This window comes from Triturus cristatus, chromosome 3_1 (assembly GCF_964204655.1).
Source record: "Triturus cristatus chromosome 3_1, aTriCri1.1, whole genome shotgun sequence".
Taxonomy (NCBI): domain Eukaryota; kingdom Metazoa; phylum Chordata; class Amphibia; order Caudata; family Salamandridae; genus Triturus; species Triturus cristatus.
In genome coordinates, this window is record NC_140583.1 from 964,515,367 (window position 1) to 964,536,346 (window position 20,980).

Consider the following 20,980-nt stretch of genomic DNA (forward strand, 5'->3'; position numbering starts at 1 on the left):
GGGTTTTGGCATAACTCACTTAGAAATGCCACATATTGAGTATGGACATTTCTATACTCTATGCCTGAAAAGTCTCTGGGACCATGGCGTCTGGCTTAAGTGGACACCAGGGGTCGAGGGGAGCACATCTGTGCATTCCCCAAATCGACTGCCATTAAACATGGGCAACCACAGGAACACCAAAGCTTTGTAATTTGAGGGCCGAATGGGATAGGTTGCAGAAAGAGGGGTTGCGACAACCTCTAGGAGCCGGATCGTGGCCCCACTAAAGATTAAGATCCGCATTCCACGGCCCCAAGGCAGACAGACCTACAATTTTGGGGAGATATCTTTGGTTCAAAGGGAAAACTACCCCGAAATTCAAAGACACAACCATTTAACTATGGGTGCCATTCTTCAGCAAAAGTTGAGATACGCTTGTGAGGACGTGGGACCGGAGAACTCAGACTACTTCGTGCATATTGTCAGAGGACTCTGTTGCACATTGAGTAGAACTGTCGGAATAGAGACTGGCCTGGGCTGAGGACCTGCTTAAGTGTGGCGCCCTGAAGTGTGCTCCAAAAGGGACCGACCACAGGCCTCCTGGAGATTTCAGGGACATCTCAGATCTCCCCCGAGAGACCTACACCATCTACCTGGGCCATCTAAAGAGCTTTGCGCCCTCCCAAGGGTCGACCTCCGCTACTAAATCCAAACAGGTAGCGTGGTGTGAAGAGCCCCAGAAATCTTGCCCGCATCTAAGGCATATTGTTCCCATTCTGCAGGGACCATGACACTCAAGCATCTACTGGCGGTGACCACCCCCCTCCTCCCGCCCCGCGCATTGCCAGTTTCATCGATCGTGCCGCATTTCTCTACTGCAACATGCAGACTGCATGCTCATTGAAGGCAGTGTCCAACACACAGGGTGCGACCTTCGGAGGTTGGGTGTACCCGGAGTAGCGCCTCATTTTACTTTATGTGTGGCTTTGCTGAACTTATGCCTGTTTGTCTCAAGTGGCTTCTGTGCCTTTGCTATACACATTGCCTCAGTAGTGAGCCAGACTGCTCAATGCCAAGCTATCCAAGGGGGAGCATAGATTATACAGTGAGTTTAACCATATGCCCTTGATGGGAGCGGTAGTTCTGCCTGGAGGCATCCCTTCAGCCAACCAGACACTGCCAGTTCCAACAGTTCTGCCATCACAATGGTTACTATGAAAGTCACAGATTCAAAAGATGTAAATTCCAAAATATTCTAGTGCTGCAATGGACAGAGCATTTCTATCACTGCCAAAAGAGAGGGGTTTCCAGTGTCAACCTGAACAGGTTAACTTTTTGAGGAAAAGGCAAAAGGTCACGGTTACCACCAGAAAGGACTTACAGAGAGGTTAAATTACATCAACTAACTAGAAATGAGTGAATTACAACTGTACCTATATCCAGTGGACTTTAGCCAAAAGTCAGCAAGGTCGAAGCATGGGTAGGCGTGAACATGAATGATTCCTCCTATTGTAAAAATATTAAAAAAACGAGGGGGGGGGGGGGGCAATCATCACTGCTGCGGTGACATGATCCTAGGATGCAAATATTTTGGGCTAAACAGGAAACATCATGATTATTTTGCATGCATGAAGCTCTTGATAAGCTGAAGAGTGTGGAAATTAAGTGCCAGGGAAATGGTGCTCAGAAACAAAATGGTTATGTACCAGTAAGAGTAGTTTTGCAGCGTGAAGAATTTTGAGGATTCACATGCTGTGCATTATTCCGCTATCTAGTGGTTGGGTCAATAATCAACTAGTTAGTCCTTGTCTTTCTTTCTCTTTTTGTTGCTTTTAGGCATCATCTGCAGCCATTCACCAATGACGTCAGACATGAGTCCTGGAAGATCATGAGCACGGTTGTCATTTTTAGATTCTTTTTCCAATTGGCGACTCTTCCCAACTTCTTTTATGTTTTACTGCAGTATCTTACCCTTCCATGCCCCACCTCATTTCTTTGTGAGGTGGAGGGTTGCATGTGAATCCAGAATATTCTTTACACTGCAAATCTACTCCTACTGGTAACCATTTTGTTTTGCAGCAGGGATCCTTTTCTGGATTAACATGCTGTACATTGATTTTGAGGCAGTATCTTTGGTCATTCTTGAAGGTGGTGCTAAAATGAGGGTGAGCTTGCAACTTTCAGTACTCTGCCCCACCTGTGCCTCTGTTTACTTGGATTTCGACACAGTAGTGTTTTGTGAAGGTGTGAACGGATGATCATGTGGCTGCCATATATATGCTGCATATGAGCATATTTGCTGGAAGCCAAGGTGGCTCCTTATTTTCCACTGTGGTATGTACTCCGGGTTTTGCCTAGAAGCACACATCTACTTTTTGTTGGCATAATTAGATTGTTGGTACTATCCACCTTGCGATTGTGCCTTTCATCACTGGTGAGCTTTTGTTTGAATCTGCAAATGGTAGAAAGAACTGACTTCCGCTTCTGACCACTCGTTCTTTCTATCTACTACATCCGTGCCCTGCATACGTATAGTGTATGCAAAGTTCTTTTGACTTGTTTTTGTTTGCTTTAAGAAGCCCGGCAGCTGGATTGCTTGGTTCATGTAGAAATGTGATATGACCCTTATGGAGGAAGCGTGGGATGGTCTTCGTGATTACTCGGTCCTTGTGTATTTGCAGTTAGTGCTCTTGGGTGATTAGTGTTTGCAGCTCACTCAGGCTGCAGTGATGTGATGTGACTGCGATTATGAAGGTCATCAAGGTCAACAATTGTATTTGTCTTGTGTAGCAGTTCAAAAAGGTGCCTTTATTAGTTGTGTTAACAGCAGATTCCTAATTGGCATCGGTGCTGATCTGGATGGAACTATAAATGTTTGCGTCTTGTAGGAGCCTTTTCATAACCGGTGCTGTGAATAAGCCTCTTCCTGTGTGGCCTTGTGTAGACTACGATTGCTACCAAGTGTACTTTTAGTGAGGCATATGTTAGACTGTTGTCTAGCAGATACATCAGGTATCTGATCACTGTAGTGTCCTCTGGTGTGGAATAGTGCTCTGTAACACAGGCATACCTGTGCCATTTTGCAGTGTAGCATTTTCTTGTACTTGGTCTTGTATTTATTGCGATTGCAAGCAGACCCACTGCCAGAAGACCTCTTGGAGCACCAACTCATTTATTTCCCACTTGTGTGATATGGATGCTTGGCTTGTCTGCTTCTCTGTTTTCTACGCTTCGCTTCCATAGCCCCGATTCTTAGTTTCCCCATGTGCATCCCCCAGCCTGTGTGGGATGTGCATGTGGTGATGGTCACTGTTGGAGTTGGTTGCATTAAAGGTCTGCCCACTGTTACGTTGTCCATAGTCTGCCCACAGTTATGTTGTCCATGTTTCCCCATGACATCTTTCCTGCACTCTTTGCATTACAATCAATAGATCTTCACAACTACCTGTTGCATGTGACCATTGGTTTTGGATTTATCCTTGTAGCGGTCTCATGTGTAGCTTTGCATGTGGGATCAGTAGGTTGCATGAGGCCATCATGCCCATAATTTTCTCCACAGTTCACTGTCAGAGACTGGTCCTTGTAGGGGCAAGACGGTTCTATGATTGCTTGAATCCGCCTGATGGCAGGTAAGGCTCTCGCCAAGTTATTGATTCTTGCTCCCAGGAAAATCTCTCTCTCTCGCTCTCCGGTTTCATTGAAGAGTGCTCATGAGTGTCCTGGTGTCCTTTCGTATAGTATGTACGAGCTTGCCTGGATTAGCAAGTGGTCTTAGATGGGCTGCCACTTAGGCAGGACATTGTGAAAACAATGGGTGCTGACTTGATTCCAAAGAGGAGCACACCTGAATAGGTAGTGTTTCTTGTGGACTAAGAACAATATATACCTTTTATTTCTGCGGTTCATGTGACTATCTAGGTAAGCATCCTTTAGGTCTATGGCTGCTATAAAGCCCTTTTCCAGCACATGACCTCTTGCACCTCCGGTGGAGTAGTTAGAAGTTCATTCGGTAACCGTGCGGGATAATGTGGAGGATCGATTTGTCTGGCGTGACCTCCTCCACTCCTGAAGAAAGGTCTCTATTCTGCCCGCCACTGGTGTTATGCGTAAGGGTGGTTGATAGAAATTCACTTGCTGAAAACCTTGTCCCCCTGGAAGGTAGTCCCCTTACTCTGGTTCTGTCAAAAAAAGAGCTAATGCTGCCCTGTTTTGAACGGTCACTGTTGCTGCACTCCTTGGTGTTGAGCTGACTCTTGGTATTGTGGCTGTGAAGCTGCGCTTTGAAAGCCTCCTTAGTCTGTGGGTAGTCTTACTGGGGTTGTTATCCCTTCTTGGTTGATCCCGGAATTGTAATGCAACCCCCCTCCAATGGCCTTTGCAGCGTCATCCTTTTTTATCTGAAGTGGTGTATCTACAAAGGTTCCGACCAGGCACTCCCCTGAAGGTGTTTGAGATTTGCCGGAACCTCATTTAGAAAACTGGATACCAGCAACCAGGCAAGTCTCCTTATGGATGTTCCCAAGACAAGGGAAGAGGTGTGGCGCAGTGGCCAGGTCGACAGACGCTGGAATATGGGGCTCAAGGTTCGATCCCTGGCAACAGGTCAGCCTAGCACCATATGACTGTGGGCAATAGTTTGCTTAATCTTCCAGACGGCCCCCAGCACCAGGATGCCTTTGGGTAACTGTTCGCACTTTATAAATACTGGATTTTATTTGTATTTTTACAGCTGCCTGCTGGCTGTGTCTGCCATATCTAATGCAGATTTCAAGCATGTATTGGTGATTATTTTTCACTTGTCTACCAGTTCAACTCCCCTTTCCGGTATTATTCTGGGAGATGTTTTTAGAATTCTCCATCCCCATGGCTATAGGCATAGCGGTTGAGTAGTAGTGTTGTAGCCCCCCCCCCCCCCTCCACATTTCGACCTACCATTACACTCTCTTCTCAGAGTTACAGCTTTGCAGGATGCTGGTTCTCAGAAAGTTTCCTTTCACTGATCCAGAAATCTTGGCCACGAGGGGAGGTATTCATTTTTGCTCTGGGATGGTAGGAGTATCTCTAGGAGAAAACCGGCCTCTGTCCTCTCCTCTTCCAATTGTACACGGTACTTCCCTGCTGCTCTTTTTCTGACAGCATTATACATTGCAATGTCGTTGGGTGGCAATGACCTTGAGGGAAATGTGTTGACAGCTTCCTCAGGTGAGTGTGATTTGCGGTACTGCCACTATCCAGCGCCACTTTCGGCTCTTGTAAGATACCCTGGGCCTCCGTGTCTTCTTCACAGAGAAACAGCTCTTGCTCCTCTTCTTACGGCTCAGGGATTGCTTAAAGCTCGAGCTTACCATGTTCTTCCTAGCCTCTCTTCTCCCCTGTAAGTTGAGGAAATTAAGAATTCTCTTATTGAAGCCTAAAAATACTCATTTTTCTCTAGGATTGCTGCAATTTCGGCTTTGAGACTCTTTTTTTCCTAACGAATTTGAGGGCTCATTCTTCAGTGTCGAGAGTCTTCAATACCCTTTACTTCGAGTCCTGTTCTTCTGTTGAGTTATCCCTAGCCCTCTCCTTGTCTCGATTGCCTTTCAATGCAGATGTTCTCTCTGAGGGGAAACTGCCATCAATGTCTTTACTGGGATGCTTGGGGTTCTTTTGATTTAGACTGCTCTCCGACCGAAGGGAACTTCACCGTCAAGGTAGTCTTGTGCAGCTTCGAGTCTGAAGACTTCAGCTTGGCCTCAATCTTTTTTCAACATATTTGGAGTTTTTGAGGTTCCACCTCCTTGTGCGTCCGTCAGCTTTTTTGCATCGATTTCACAGACCTCTTGTACTTCAGCGTCGCAGCCATCAGCTTGACCCACATCGCTATCCTCGACATCCTCCTTTTGACAGACTGAGGCCCCTTTCATTTGTTGCTCCATGGTTTAGTGCTGTTCTCATCTATGCTTCTCATGGTCTTCGGTCTGAAATCAGTGCAAACATCTGGACATGGCTACCACGCACAGGAGTTTCCGGGGCACACGTCGGACTTCATAGCACCAAATGCCTAGACGCCCAAAAAGCAAAAGAGGCCTACCAGGAAGATTTCGGGCCACTAAATGGCCCAATAATGCACAGCATGTGAATTCAGAAAAGAACTCATGCTGCTAAATCTCAACTATCGACAATGCTGTGGCAGCAATGTAAGGGAGACACTGTAAAGTCAATGAGCGATTTGATCCCTTCCAGAGAAAAAATACTTTCACGCTAAACTTTTAACTTGTTTTTGGAAGCTCATGCAAAATCATTTCATTACTCAAACTTGAAGTGACCTTGATCACTAGTGCGAACCCGGTACAGAGGGCAAACTGCATTCACTGAAAAGCTGTGTATTAAATCCTCAAGTTTTTCTTCTCCACCTCCAGTGTACAACGGCTAGGATCATGCTTAACACTATGAGGACAAATTTCAGTTTTCGATTTTGAAGTTCTCCAAAGGGTAGAATTGACCAACGTGGAATAACTTGAGCGTTTTTGCTATAAAGATCCTTGTTTTAAACTGTATAATCACCTCACATAACGGAGAACAAACCAGCACCCCCCGAAGAGGCACCAACAAGAGGTTCAACCATGGCACCTTCAGAAAGATATGACAAAACTAATGCCATCCTAGGCTCTCTCTCCCATTCGTAAAAGCATATTTCTGTACAATATTACCTGCTCCTGTTTAGTTTTGACTAAATTCCAAACAAATGCTGGCTTTCTTCTGGGACAAACAAATTCTAACCAAACTGACACAAAACTGTGCTTGGGCATCTCTTCTCATTCCAGGACCAGCACAACATTCTCAAGCGTCGTGCTGCGGCCTATGCAAACGCCTATGAAATGAAGGCATGACCATTGGCCACAGTTTCCATGGTCTAAAAATGTTCCTTTCACAGGCTCACTTACAAAACAAGATAGCCTGATAAAAGATGAACTATTTGCAGGCCTGTCCAGAAAAAGACCGCTAGCTTATCTTAGAGGATTACCATGTCCTGCAGCATGTCCGAAATTGCAAATCTTAAGTAATAAGACATACTAATGCTCTAATTTTGGAAGTTCAACGTTCAGCCTCTGATGAACATCTCTAGTCTTACTCAAATGAACATGCATATTGGACAGTGGCAATACAAAGTCATCTAAGGAGTTCACATACTAATCAATTTAATTAGCTGAATGTTTAATCTACCTCCTAAAGCTCTGCCAGTCTTTTGTGATATCTAGCCCACTAAGCAACCAAGTGGCTGAGCTCTATTACAGAGGAGGTGCTACCACACAATGTATGTTGAAAATCAGATTTTAGCTGCAGCTCTTAACTCTAGTGATAGAACCATTTTTTCACAGGATATGTATTGCACTGTCATATTCAGTGAGGCAAAGCATTACTGTTGAATCCAGTAATCCAGAGACTAAAAGCATCTGAAGTTTGAACAAAACTTTCAAACTTATACTCTCAAATGTTAAGAACCATCTAGTTTGAAGAACATCGAAATGTATGTCAGATATCAAGCTTCTTCAGCAAGGACTTCTTTTAAATGTGGAGATGTAATCCACTGTCAAGAGTCTGTGTAATGCAATTTGGAGAGAAAGGTAATTAAGGAAGACAACCATGCACTATTTTTCTTTACCCCTGATCACAGTTGGTGGGGAGTTTTAAGCAGGTTAGTGTGGCAGGACCAAAATGTCATTCTCCTGCTTCTATACCTTAAAACCGGGTAACTTAAAAACGTATTCGGTCTTGTTAAAGAAGAGGAAGGGGTGGTCCAATGCTAATTTTCTTTAAGTAGTCCTGAAGTGGCCTAGTAGTCAAGAGTTTTAAATTTTCTTTTTTTTTTTTTTAAGGCCTGTGGGGGGAAAAAAAGATTTACATTGAGGAGAACCATTTACCTTGGATCGAAGTGCTGCCATATTTATGCAGAATTAACGTCCAGATGAGCTGGATCTCTCGTTTAAGACTGGTCAGATGAGAGCACTGAATAAGCAAACATCTCAAACTAAAATGTATGTTGTTGAAACACAACTGGTTTGCTAACTTCGTGTAAACCAGCAGCTATATGTAAAAAACAAAGACTGACCTAAACCACAAATCCCACCTTGATAAAATGCACCGCTGCTGATTGGCTCCGTCAGCCAAATAAATATCACCTTACCAGGTGGGAATACAAAAAAAGACACTAACTATTGATGTTGCACTTGAGTGTGAGTGTATCTGGCGTCACCCTTTGCATTCTAGATGGCCCAAAGTTTTTTCATATGAAAACAATGTAGTGGTCACTTGTTATTAAACTTGTGATTTTTAAAGTGGAATCGGCCCGTCCGTTTCTGAAAAAATTTAATTTGTCCAATTTGACATGCACAGGCTTTACAAAATAATTTTCTACACTTTTTGTCTAAGAAAGGGTGTGCGTGTGTCTATACAAAGAAATATAAAATGTTTATTAAAAGTGTGAAAGGTTCCCAGATATGGGTGTGAATATTCAACATTTGTTACTATCTAACAAGATCACATTAAGGAGAATAAAATATATTACAGTATCATTTTCAGAAAAACAAAAAATGTAGCCCTTAAACAACCAAATACACAAATTTTCTTCTTTAAACAGGCCTGCCTTGGTTTATCTTGAAAACATTGAAGTCTTCAGCATAGCTTTCAATGTGGCCCCACTGATGTACAAAAGATGTGAAGTAGATACTTCATTAAAGTAAATAACTTTCAGATCCCCGTCAGCAGTTCATAATTTAAACGCTGAATGCAGAAAAAAAGTTTCTTAATAAATAAAAAATTATGCAAAACCATCGAAACCGATATAAGAAATCTTTTTTGCTTACCAGATATGCCATTCTTGCTGGTGTTCAATAAAGCTACAGATGCAGCAGAAACCCTTTTATTATTCACAGTTTGTCCTAGTTTCCTTGAGGTACATTCGTCATTATCACTGTCCTGTAAATTTTGTAGCCTTGGCTGGAAACACTTGAGTCTACATGATCTAATATTGCTTAGTATTTCAGAAAGGGATAGTCTGTTTTCAAAATGTTTACTGGAAGCATTGGTCCGTGAAAAATTGGAGTTAAAGTCTACGACTTGGGAAGAACTTGAGCTTGAAAAACTGTTCAGCATTTCCGGGTCAAGTTGCTGCAGCACAGGATCGTATTCCGTGGAAGTTCGGTCCATTATCACCCTGAAAAAAAAGATTGAATTAAGGATGAAGCAATTACTCCTGTGTACACAGTGAAACGGCAAATGACAGTGAAAACTGTAGTATTACCTTCCTCCTCTGCCAAGTCGCCTTCTTGCAAATCCTATGCACCGTCTTGGAACTGTCAGAGTTGTTAAACAATGCCTGTACCTCAACTTCGCCAGTCCTGCCAGATCTGAATTCTCACACTGGTGATTTGCTTGGTCCAATCGAGGCTGAAGATGAGAAAAGGGTAATGAATTTCACAGTTGCTAAAACTAAGTTTCCGGAATACAGTGTACAGCTTCACTGACCTAACTATTATTAAAAACAAATTGCTATTTGCCCACCACATATATCAATATTGTCCAATGGTCATATTATCACTGGTCAGGCTTGAGTGCAGTCATAAAATATGTCAACTTTTGAATACATGTGCCTAATAACTATGACGAAGCTTGCTCAAATTTTATGGGGAGGAAGATAAATCCCCACAACTAATGGTAAAAGTTTATAAGAACAAGTTACCTACCTTAGTAACACATTTTGATGGATAGGCATCTTTCCTCAGATTAATTGTAAACCATCCCTAGGCACCATTGTGACATGTCGAATCTGTGATGCCAGAAACTGTACTCCATCGCAGATCCTAGAATGAAGCCATCTGGGGCAGTGAATTGTATTGTTATGCAAAAAAAAAGGACTATAATTTTAACTGGAATGCTCCTACTGCCATTAGAGAAATTACAGATTGGTGAAAGTGACAATTCAAAATGTGCATTGTTTGAAGGCCTGTTAAAAACAATAGCCAGGAGGATGCCTTAGGTCTCTAGAATCAAAGTAAAGCTTGAAAAAAATGGCACAACACCATTGTAACATTTAAAACAAAAGTGATTCAATGTCAATGTTTAGGTGAAAAACTTAGTTTTTAATTTTAGATAAAGAAAATGAAACCCAGCTATTTGATCAAACTTGTACTGGACATAAGAGTCTGCAGCACACCCCGAACACACTGTCCAAGTATCATAGCTGCAATGCCAGTATATTAGTAGCTCTGGAATGGCCACACCAGAGATGGTTCCTGGACCTCACACATCTTTCGAAGAGGCCACTCGGGAAGCTGCTGTACAGAGCGACCTGCTGTACAGGTTCAGGGCCCAACTGTTGCACCCCCAAAATTTTAACTTATGGCTTCTCAATTCCTACAATATGGCCACTAAACAAGACAGGACTTCTATGTAAATTTTGTGCGAGTCAAACAGCTCTTCTACAGAACCTCATACACATGTAACCATATCTCCGAGGCAATAGCAAAGGTGAAATACTAACCACTGGAAAAACCCCTCTTGGCAGAGCATCCCCCTCTTGGCAGAGAGCATGTCCTTGAATTGTCAGCGGTCAGTAGAACCTTGTTTTTCTAAAGATGGTGGTGCCATACACAAGAACGCCGTAGCCTTTAAGGTGAGAGGGATCCAGAAGGTGGTAATGATGATGGCAAGTCTTTAGGCTTTGTAGTATGAGGAGGCTGAAAACGATCGATTTCTGAGAATAAATGTTGAAAGTGGTGTAGATGTCAAAGTACCTATGGATGTCTACGTCAAATGAGATATAAATTTAAATGGAGGTCTCTACCTAGAATGCCCATGTCTCATTGCGGAGGATCTACCTCTAGGAAAACTACGAGATTAGAGAGCTGAAACCCAGGGAGTACCTTGTCCTCCAACCTTCAGACTTTACCAAAGGCAGCCTTTTGAAATCCATCGTGCAGGTCATGCAACCGGATTTTCTGCCCTTCATGACGGCCCATGTAATGGCAATGTTTGAACATATAAAGACTATTGTCATTTGGGAGGTACACCATGCAGAGAGACTGTGAAGGGGATTCTGGATTAATTTTCAAGAGTTACATTTTGTGTAGTGCTTTATTAGTCCATCAGAAAGGCCAGGAAGTAAACATGACAATTGTATAGAAGGTAACAAAGTAAGAAAGACATTAGAACACTGCTACTTTAAAGGCATCGTACCCTCTAGTGTCCCACTGTGCTTTGTAGGTAGCAGCTGACTCATTTCTTTTTAACATAGTAACAGGTAAGCATAAATAGAATTTCATCTCTTTCATCAGTGAAGAGGGTTGCTTATGATTTCAATCAATAGTGCCCTGAAGAAGAAGAACTAAGATTACAGGTAAGAAAGCATTCCTTTTCCTTCAGGGGATTTCCAGTAATAATAATAAGTACTGAATATAATGGCCAGCTCATCCCATAGCTGCAAGGGAAGAGATAAAAGGTATAACATTAAGCAAAGATTTCTCAAAGAGTCTTGCCATACTTGGGCACCTGCTCTACAGCCAGAATCAAGAAAATGGTGCCTTGTAAGGATGTGAAGAGATCTTCTGGTTGCTGTCTTGCAGATCTCGTAGATTGGAATATTTCTTAGAGATGCAGCACTTGCCGCTTAACCTCTGGTTGAATGGGCTTTAAACCTTCCAGGTAAGATTTTGTTATTAGCTTTCTTGTAGCCAGGAGTATGCAAGAGACTACCAATCTCTTCATAAGTGTTGTTTTGATGTGGTAAACCCGGTCTGTAATAAGCCATAGCTTACAAACAATCGGTTGGACAAAACTAAGGACTTGGGAGAGGCCAGATAAAACCCTTCTCATATCAATGGTATGGAGAGACCTCCGTTCAAGTATAGGGATTCTGAAAAAGGTATGTAAAGCAATGATCTGATTGACATGAAAGTCAGACACCACTTTAGGGAGGAATTTGGGGTGAATTCCATGACACTCCAATTACTGTGAAAAACTGTGTAAGGTATGCGACAAACAGCTTGAATTTCATTAACACTGCATGTAGAAGCAATAGCAACTAGGAAAGAAGCTTTCCGTGCTAAGTATTGTTGGGAAGTGTTACATAGGCTCAAAAGAAAGGCCCATAAGATGAAGGTTTCCTGATGGAAGGATACACTTTCTTAATAAATACAAGCAAATCCGTAACTGAAGGAATTCAAAAAAAGGAAATTTGTGAAGCATATTTTCTGTAGGTTGTGATAGCTGCAAGATGAACCCGAATAGAAGAAAACTGCAGCTTTGCTTTGGCCAAATGAAAAGGAAATGGAGGCACAGATTCTTTCTGGCAGGTGAGAGAATCAAAATTGTTCCGAGCACACCAGATACAACATCTCTTCTCTCATGGCCATATTGTATGAGCTCAGGAGCCAGGCTGCCAAGTTCAAAGATTGACGGGTGTCTTATGAACCTGCGCAGAAAGTCCGGTCTTCTCCGCAGTCTCGAGTGTGGTTGTTCAGAGAAGTGGGGAAGATCTTTGAACCTGCAAGGTGGGCCATTTGGTTCAATAAAAATCATTCGAGTGAGTTAGTTTGATGATCACTGACTGCAGTAGGGGAATGGAAGGACAGACAAAGTAATTTGCCTGAACAGTTGATCTATAGGGGATTCCCCAACTTGAATGGTTGGTAAAACCTCAAGGCGAAGTCTGGGCATTTCTTGTTTTCTCCGTTTGTGAAAGGAGGCCTATTTGAAGGTAACCCCCAATTGCAAAAGATGCCTAGCTAAAAGGCATTGATTAATACCTATTCATGGATCTCTCGGAGTGTCCATTCGCACATTGTGAATGCCTGCCAGATGGACAGCCATAGTCCTGAGATTCCTGGGCACTAGCAATTTCCAGATTGTTTGAGCTTACAGAGACAACGCTTTGAACTCATCCCTCCCTGCTTGTTCAGATAATGCACAATGGTTGTACTGTCTGACTAAATAAGGAGTGAGTTGGTCTTGAAGGATTGAAGGCTTTCAGAGCTAGATGTACCGCTCTCATCTCTAGGAGGTAGATGTTGTATGTCTGTTCCCTCGGGGACCAACCAAGTGTCTTGAATCTGATGGTGACCTATGTGCACACCTCAACCTGATCATGAGGCATCCATTACTATGGTCCGCATTGGGACATTTTGATGAACTAATTCCGTTGAGGAGATTCTCTGGAAGACACCACCAGCTGAGTGACTGCTACATGTGCATTGTTGGGACCAGATAGCTAGTTCCAATGATCCTCCATACACTGTTGCAGAGGTCTCATGTTCAGGCATGTATTTGGTAGTTGGAAGATGCAGGTTGCAATTAATTCTAAGAGAGACGCTATTTGCTTTGCTGTTGGGATGGGCTGTGTCCTTCAGATTTCACCGTGCCCTGCTATTATTTTATGTAGTTTACAATATTTTAAGTGGCGTTTTGCAGCCAAATATACTGATAATTTAATTGGAAAAAATAAGACCAGCAATTGTTACTTTTCCATACAGGTTTCCCTTTAATTGGTTGGTCTAGGAAACAGGCAAATGACTTTAAATTTGTGTTCCGGGATCTCCCATATGCACTGACTATATAGTACCCTTTATGGATATTAGAGGGAATCCCATGGTGAAGGAGTCTTATCAATGTACACACTGATGTAGATAAAGTGGTACTTTGCAAACTGGTTATGACAAAGTACAAGGAACTGGCAGTCATCCGCACAACCCCTCTTCAGAAGGCTGAAACAGAACTGTAAATCATTAGCCTCACTGGTTGGAACTTATTGTTATGCTTTATTTGAAATGCAATAATGAAACACGTTTTAGTACTCGTTAAATAAAATGTTAGCATTTTTATTTGTGCTCAGTTAACCTAAAACTAAATGGTAAAAAGAGTTTGCCTCATGAAGCCTGAAAATTCGGGCCAAAAAAATGGGTAGAACAAAGGTACATTTTTAAACCAAATTACAGGTTTGTTTCATACATCAACTCTATATACAGAGAAATAATGATTAATCTGACAAACCCCCAATCGCATTCTAAATATAGGCTGAAATGGTAGCTTTAACAACGATTTAGTTAAAGATCCTAACAGATATTCTCGTTTCTTTAGTTAAGGCTTAACTAGGCCAGCAGATTTTTTTCATCCCTTGTTCAAGTGTGCTGCTAGAGTTGGCATGAATCAAGAATCTCGGAATGAATAACAAATTACTGGGTACATTCTTGAGATCATTGGAGAAATAGGGTTTCCAAAATGGAGGCTGCACTCAACCTAGGTTTGCTTTCTGGTATTTAGCACGGAAGTCCGCTAACATGAGTAATGGAAATCTTGACTCATTTTGTGAACCTCCGAGCTATTTAGGAGACAACTGATGGAAACTGTTCATAATGAAAATTGAATAAGATTGAGATTTTCAGCAGGGCTTCCATCTATAATAAAGGAACGCCATAATGAAACCTGGAAACAATTGCAATTTGGTTGCACAGAAGAATTTTCAATACCAATCTTAATTGGGAATGGCCTCGTTGTGTGCTGGCAGTTATTTGCTTTTATTCCACACGTTCTGCCAGATGCTTTAATTAACGCTGTAGTTCAAGAGTATAACAGATACAAATCACAGTTCTCCTGTATGCAGATTTAGCCACCGTTGCTGGAAGAAAGTTGACCTTTAACATCAATTAGATTCTTAATCCCAATAGTGTATCACCAACAATTTGGAAATTAACACACTGAGGCTCAACATATTATTTCTATGCAAGGAAAGATGGAAAAGAGCTGGTATCTAGGGAAAGCACAACTGTCTACAGGTTATGAAAATTATTTTTGGATGGGTCGCTCTTTAAGCCCCTGTGTCTTGGAAATGGCAGAGCAGCAAAACTGAATAGCATGTATGACTTTTAGAGGCCTTTGAAGATTGTATGCTCTGTATGGAGGCCAGTCTGGTGCTCCATTAATCAAAAAGCATACAGCAAAAATAATCCCAATTGTTCTATATAGCCATCCAGTGCCTATTCTGCATTGAAGTTATAATTTTGATGCTATAGAGGGAAATTTAATGGAGAGCTTTTGGTATTCCCTTTCCCAGACTAATTTAAGCATTAAGAGATCAATTAGGTTTACAATAATTTAATGTATTTTCTGTAAAACATGACATTTTATTCGGATTTCATCAAAAACAGTACAAAAATGGGCAGAATTGGTTTCTCAGAATTACTCAATGATTGTTCTAAACAGACATAGCCTTACTGCCAGAAATGAAAATGGGAAACAATTTTGGTTCAAAATCAATTTGAAAACTGTTGTATATAACTCTCAGCTAATGTTAGTGCTTTTTAGAAGTCTATAGCATCTGATTCAGATTATTCCATTAAGAAAAACCCATTGAAGCCTTGGATGATCAGCAAGAGTCACATTTATGTATCCAACACTTTGGCAGAATGTTGAGCTTTTGTGTGGGTCATCTGTCTATTTCGGAAAGATATTGGAGTTCATTTGATTTGTTCATCCTAAATGTTAACGTCTATCTGGGCCTCCTGTTTCATGGTAATTCGGTTTGGTGTATTGACGCTATGAATTGTCTCTTTTTACTAAATAATGCCCATACATCGATAGCTTTAGATAAGTTTCTTAAAAGATAGTGATTTGTTAAGAAAATGTGACCAATTTAATTATGTACAGGTACTTTTAAAAAAATCTTATCTTGTTTTTTTTTACTGGATAAAGTGTGCTGAGACCTATTCATGTGGACTGGAACGGACTAACTCACTGATAGATTAAACAAACTGTCAAAAGTCTTACAGCATAATACTGGCATCCCAATCTTCTCCTAAATGCGTATGCACCATCTGGGTCATTGTCTTCCGGTTCCGACATTGGCGAAGGCATCTGCAGTAGAAAAAAAACATATCCTTCAAAAAAAGCACAACAGAACTTAATCTAGAACATGTAAAGCAAAAAAAGGACTACACTAGTTTTATGCAATAAATTAAACAGCCCTTGCAGAGCAAGTCTTACTATATTGCACAACAGTTCTTCTGCATGCACAGATTTACACATCTGTGCTTTAAAGATAAATTATGAAAAAGATAGGAGCTGAAGGAATACAACTGCCTTGATTGGCAATTAAGCCAAAATTTATTTTAACCCGAAAATTAGTCATTTATACTGAATACACGAGCAAAAACGTAACCTATCGTTCACATTGTTGCATTTTAAATGATTAATTTTTTGATGGTTTGAGTTTTACCATGCAGTTCAAATGGAAACAAAAAAATCATTTAGGAAAAACAGTTCACAGCAGTTAGTTGCAATAATTTTGCTAGTGGGAGAAAGACTCATTTTCAGTTTATGAAAAAGAAAGCATGTTTTATTTACGTTAAATACCTGAGAATATTCATCCTCATCAGAACTTTGGAAATCGTACTGCTTTATATCGCTCTTGTTGATCACAGGCAAGGGATCTGTGGTGGGTTGCTGCGGGGTTGTTAAGGTTTCTGCTTTTGGCTTCTTTGGATATTTCTTTTTCTGACGGACAATTTCCGAAACCTCCGTCTTGATTGACAAATGATGAGAATGCTGAAAGGAAAAATCCAAGATTGGGTTAATTGGATAAAAATAAATATTGCTGTAGTGTATCCACAGTTATCTGTGAACTACTGAATTATTTTAGTATACTTTTGTAATGTGAAGATAAGATAAATGAACACAAACGCTCAGGGAATTTACAAATGGCAAAAAGATGGACGTCAACAGCAATAAATATGACAAAAGGCACAAGCTTGAGTTTCAGTGAACTTAGATCACACTAGCGCTGCAAGCAATTTATAAGATAATGTCAATTCAGTTACAGGACTGCTGGTTAAATTACTGGTTTATGATTATACACCCTTGCAACCTGAAACACACTGTTCATTTTAACTAACAAAACGGAATAATAATGGCACTTGCTACTCAAAAGCCCTGTGACTAAAAGTGCTATTGCTTTAGTAGACAATAAGGATGTCATCACTGTTTGCCAAGTTCAACCTGTGAATTTCGAATATCGATACTTGGGCAGTGACTGACACGTACTTCATTTTGAAATTCATAGAGCTCACAAGGCCTTTGAGGAAGTGTTCCTGGTTATGAGAGGGCAGGGAATAACAGGAATATAGGTCTCATTCAAATCAACTCAGGAAATATCTGTACCAATGACACAGCAAAACAATACAGTTTGCAACGTTACTGCTTTTAGAATCCATCTCAATGAATCTAAATGTGAATAATGCAAACTCGGCAAATTTGCAACAATACCACTCCAAAAAGTCAGTTAAGTAGCACATAAAAACGGGGCTGTAGGTGTTTTAAGAACCCAACCAGTTTCAATACTGTGGCGTTATGAAATCTGAAGAAATTTGACAATTACTTATGCTACTGATTTACTGAGAACTCGCCATCTGCCTAGGGTTTCTACGGCCCTCTTAAATAATCCAAATTCATACCTCGGACGAAAAAAGCTTCTTACTTTATATAAAACCTGCATTTAAAGCAACATCCGTACTTTCAACACAACCACTAAACCTGGCCGTCATAGTACTAAGTAAGCCATAGGTCAGCAATAGTATCGAGCTCTGCCCGGCAAGTAATCCATGTGGCACACTGAATAAAACAGTCAAATTCTACTGCTTCAGGCACTGACCAAGGTCCTGAAAGGAGGCAGTCTGACCAGTTCTGCAACATAACACAACACAGCAGTAACAACAACTAGTACCAACAACCACAAAGAATTAAAATTATATTAGAAAACTATCTGAAAAGGTCAATAAAGTTTACTTGTCAGCAACAATGGTTTTACTGCCGGCGAAACCAGCACCATTCATCAAATACCACCAGTTGCTAAAACAGGATCTAGACAACATAAGGCTTTTAGCACAATAGTTCAGAACATGTCATCTTTAAGGTCCACTAGTTTTCTTATGTCAATTTTTGTATCAGGAACATCGAGTAACGATTATTCATACAGAGGTGGTGACATAGTAAAATTGGGTGTCCTTTATCATTATATAATGTAATTTCCAGCGTTTCATACTGGTTACGCAAAATGCCAAAAATTACACATTACATAACTGAGCTTCCTTCTGTAAAAATCGTAACGCAGGAGCATGGTAACAATGCGAACACACAGAACGTATCTGTTGATTACTTCACACGCAATGTGGGTTTTTTTGCACAAGAGCCCTCAAATGAAAGGGAGGACAAACTTTTTTTTTTTTTTTTTTTTAACTGCATGTAACTTCTACAAAGCACATTTCGCACAGGCTGACAAAAAATATATAAGTGACATACTAGTTATATGGGAATTCATATATACCCGACTGCTAAATGAGAGCAGCGCAGGGATGACATTAATCCCAGCAAGATTTACAGAGGAAAGTGGCCCACTTATAGAGTTGAGAAACCAAATCTAATACATTACTAACAATATTACTCCACGACACAGGGTAGTTAAAACACAAATTACATAAGTACATTACATAATTACATAAGCTACAGTGGCAATTCCCCTCTAAAGGCACAAGACTTTTGGGTGCCTGAAAGAGCATTGGATTCCCGGTCCAATTTTCACACACAAGACGTTCTACCTCCGATTAACCAAATAATTGTTTATGTCAGCTTGTCCCTTAATCTTGAACACACCACAAAAGTTTGCTCCCACCCCCCTCCGCCAAGAGTATTGGTTTCATTAAGATATTGCCTTGAGTTTTCTTTACATACACAGCATGAAGGTGGAAGGAATGTTTTAGCTGGAGGACAGATTTAAAACAGTAAAAAATAAGTAGTCTGAAAATGCAAAAATAAACACGGCAGAAAGGAGAGTGCCAACTGCCACCATGTTCAAAATAGAAATCATTATTGAACCCTACCAAAACCATGCCATAGGCTAGACAAAGCACGGTTTAGACTGGCCTGGGTAAAATAACCCAGAAGGAAAAAGGGCCACTGAAACGCCGCAAATGTAGAAACTCTTCTTTGTGTGGATATATTTTTTGATTAAAGGTCTTCATACGGATTTTGAAGCAAACACACACACGCCAACACACACACACACACACGCCAACACACACACACACACGCCAACACACACACACACACACACACGCCAACACACACACACACACACGCCAACACACACACACGCCAACACACACACCAACACACACGCCAACACACACACACACACACACACACACACACACGGAGCACACGGTGCACACGGTTCAAGGTTGAGTATATGTCCATGGGCATTCCCTTTACTTGAGATGACAAATTCTCACATTTCCAAGTCTGTCTTGAGTGGGCAAAATATTCAGGACTGCTTTGATCTGTAAGCAAAAGGCTGGCTACATACTGGAGTTAGTTTCCATTAGTGTTGGTGGATAAGACGTTTTTGAACCTCTGCGGACTGCAAATCTATTTAGATAGTGATGCCTCATGAGACAGACTGCAGTTAGTCATTCCTCCGAAGAGTCTTCTTAAGGACGAGTAGTGGATCTCATTACAACTTTTGTTTCTTTTAGTAGCACAGTCAAGTGGGTGAAAGTTCAAACATCTTCCATGAAACACAGATAAAAACCCAAACGGATAAAATCCGAAAACTCTGTTTTTCGAATCAGGAGTTCCAGCACAGGAAAGATTTAAATACATTCCAAAGCTACCAAACAAAGCTGTGTCGGCCACAAAAATATGTATGGTGCTAATAAACCAAAGGGTACTCTGACACGGATATGCATTATTTTCGAGGCTGGCGTTTCTTTGCCTTAATAGCAGCACTGTCCAATCTTCTAATGTCCACTGATAACCCATTTTCAACCTTACTTCAAAGCATGTTTCCACCAAAGGTGCTCTTATTATATCAGCTACGTTGAGCAGACGTTTGTCCCTTAACCTTCAATATCTATCTCCGTGGTACATATGAAAATATTAAGGCTTTCCAATACTCCTTTCTACCTACGCATTGTTTTAAAGACTGAGGTGAGAGCTCTAGACCTAACGCTTTATAGCATTGATACCAGTAACATCCGACGCATAAAGGGAGATATTCTCTTAGCAGCGCTCATTGGTCCCATACCTATTCTGTACTACCCGTCAGCCAACTCATTAAATAATGTGAGAGGGTATTGCCCACGGATGGCTGCACCATTCCTAAATTCTGATTAACTATGATGGCAGAGGTACAGCTTCTTTGTTGGTACTTAGATGTGATCCTCCCAAGTCAGCAACTTCAAACCAGGCCTGCAGTGGTCTCAGTAAAACTTACAGGACCGACAACATCAGCCTCAGCAGAGTCGTAACTTTCCGCACGTGCATATCAGAAGCAAATCCTGTTCTATGTTAAGGAATCCATCCTACAATATCGCACTGGTGCAATGTAAAAAAAAAAAAAAAAAAAATCTGCTTTCACAACAGAGCCCTCTATGGTTACATGGGAAGGCTTTCTTTGCTATGGTCATCTCCTAAATAAAGGGATCGAAAAGTAAATCACACTTAAGCCTAAAAGGAAACATTACTAACTGGAAGGGAAGCTTGCCAATTGTAAAACACAGGCAGGTTCCAAAATACCAAACTGCTGTCAAGCTTAAAAAAAAAAAAAAAAGGAAAAATTCCTCATCCTGAGCTTGCATTTTGCTAGCTTTTCCCACCATGCTGTCACTTCTACCAGTGTATGTGCTGAGGGAGGAATCTCATATGATGGACCCAAGATTGACACAGCAGCTGTTACACCAAATATTCCAATAATTAATGATAAAACCCCGTCTGAATTCTTTATAATTAGCAGGTATACATTTCCATTAAAAAATGTGGCAGGGCTAAAAACAGTCGGAAGATGGTGTTGGGGAAAGGTAGATGGAAATCCAAGTTTAGAATAAGCAGTTTGAAATAATACATATTCCACATACATTTTTTTGAATGGGATATACTGGGTTTGATCTTTCGAAATTTTATTAACGTTCACATTGGC

General features: G+C 41.0%; 1 protein-coding gene across 1 annotated transcript in view; it reads right to left on the minus strand.

Moving 5' to 3' along the window:
* EPC2 (enhancer of polycomb 2) overlaps positions 1-20,980 on the minus strand; it is a 199,578-nt gene that overhangs the window by 16,533 nt on the left and 162,065 nt on the right. Inside the window, exons 7-10 of the mRNA XM_085645610.1 lie at positions 16,366-16,557; positions 15,781-15,867; positions 9,266-9,411; positions 8,829-9,178 (exon numbers count right to left, since the gene is read on the minus strand). Coding sequence (XP_085501736.1) covers positions 8,829-9,178; positions 9,266-9,411; positions 15,781-15,867; positions 16,366-16,557 — 775 coding nt within the window. The remainder of the gene's footprint in view (positions 1-8,828; positions 9,179-9,265; positions 9,412-15,780; positions 15,868-16,365; positions 16,558-20,980) is intronic.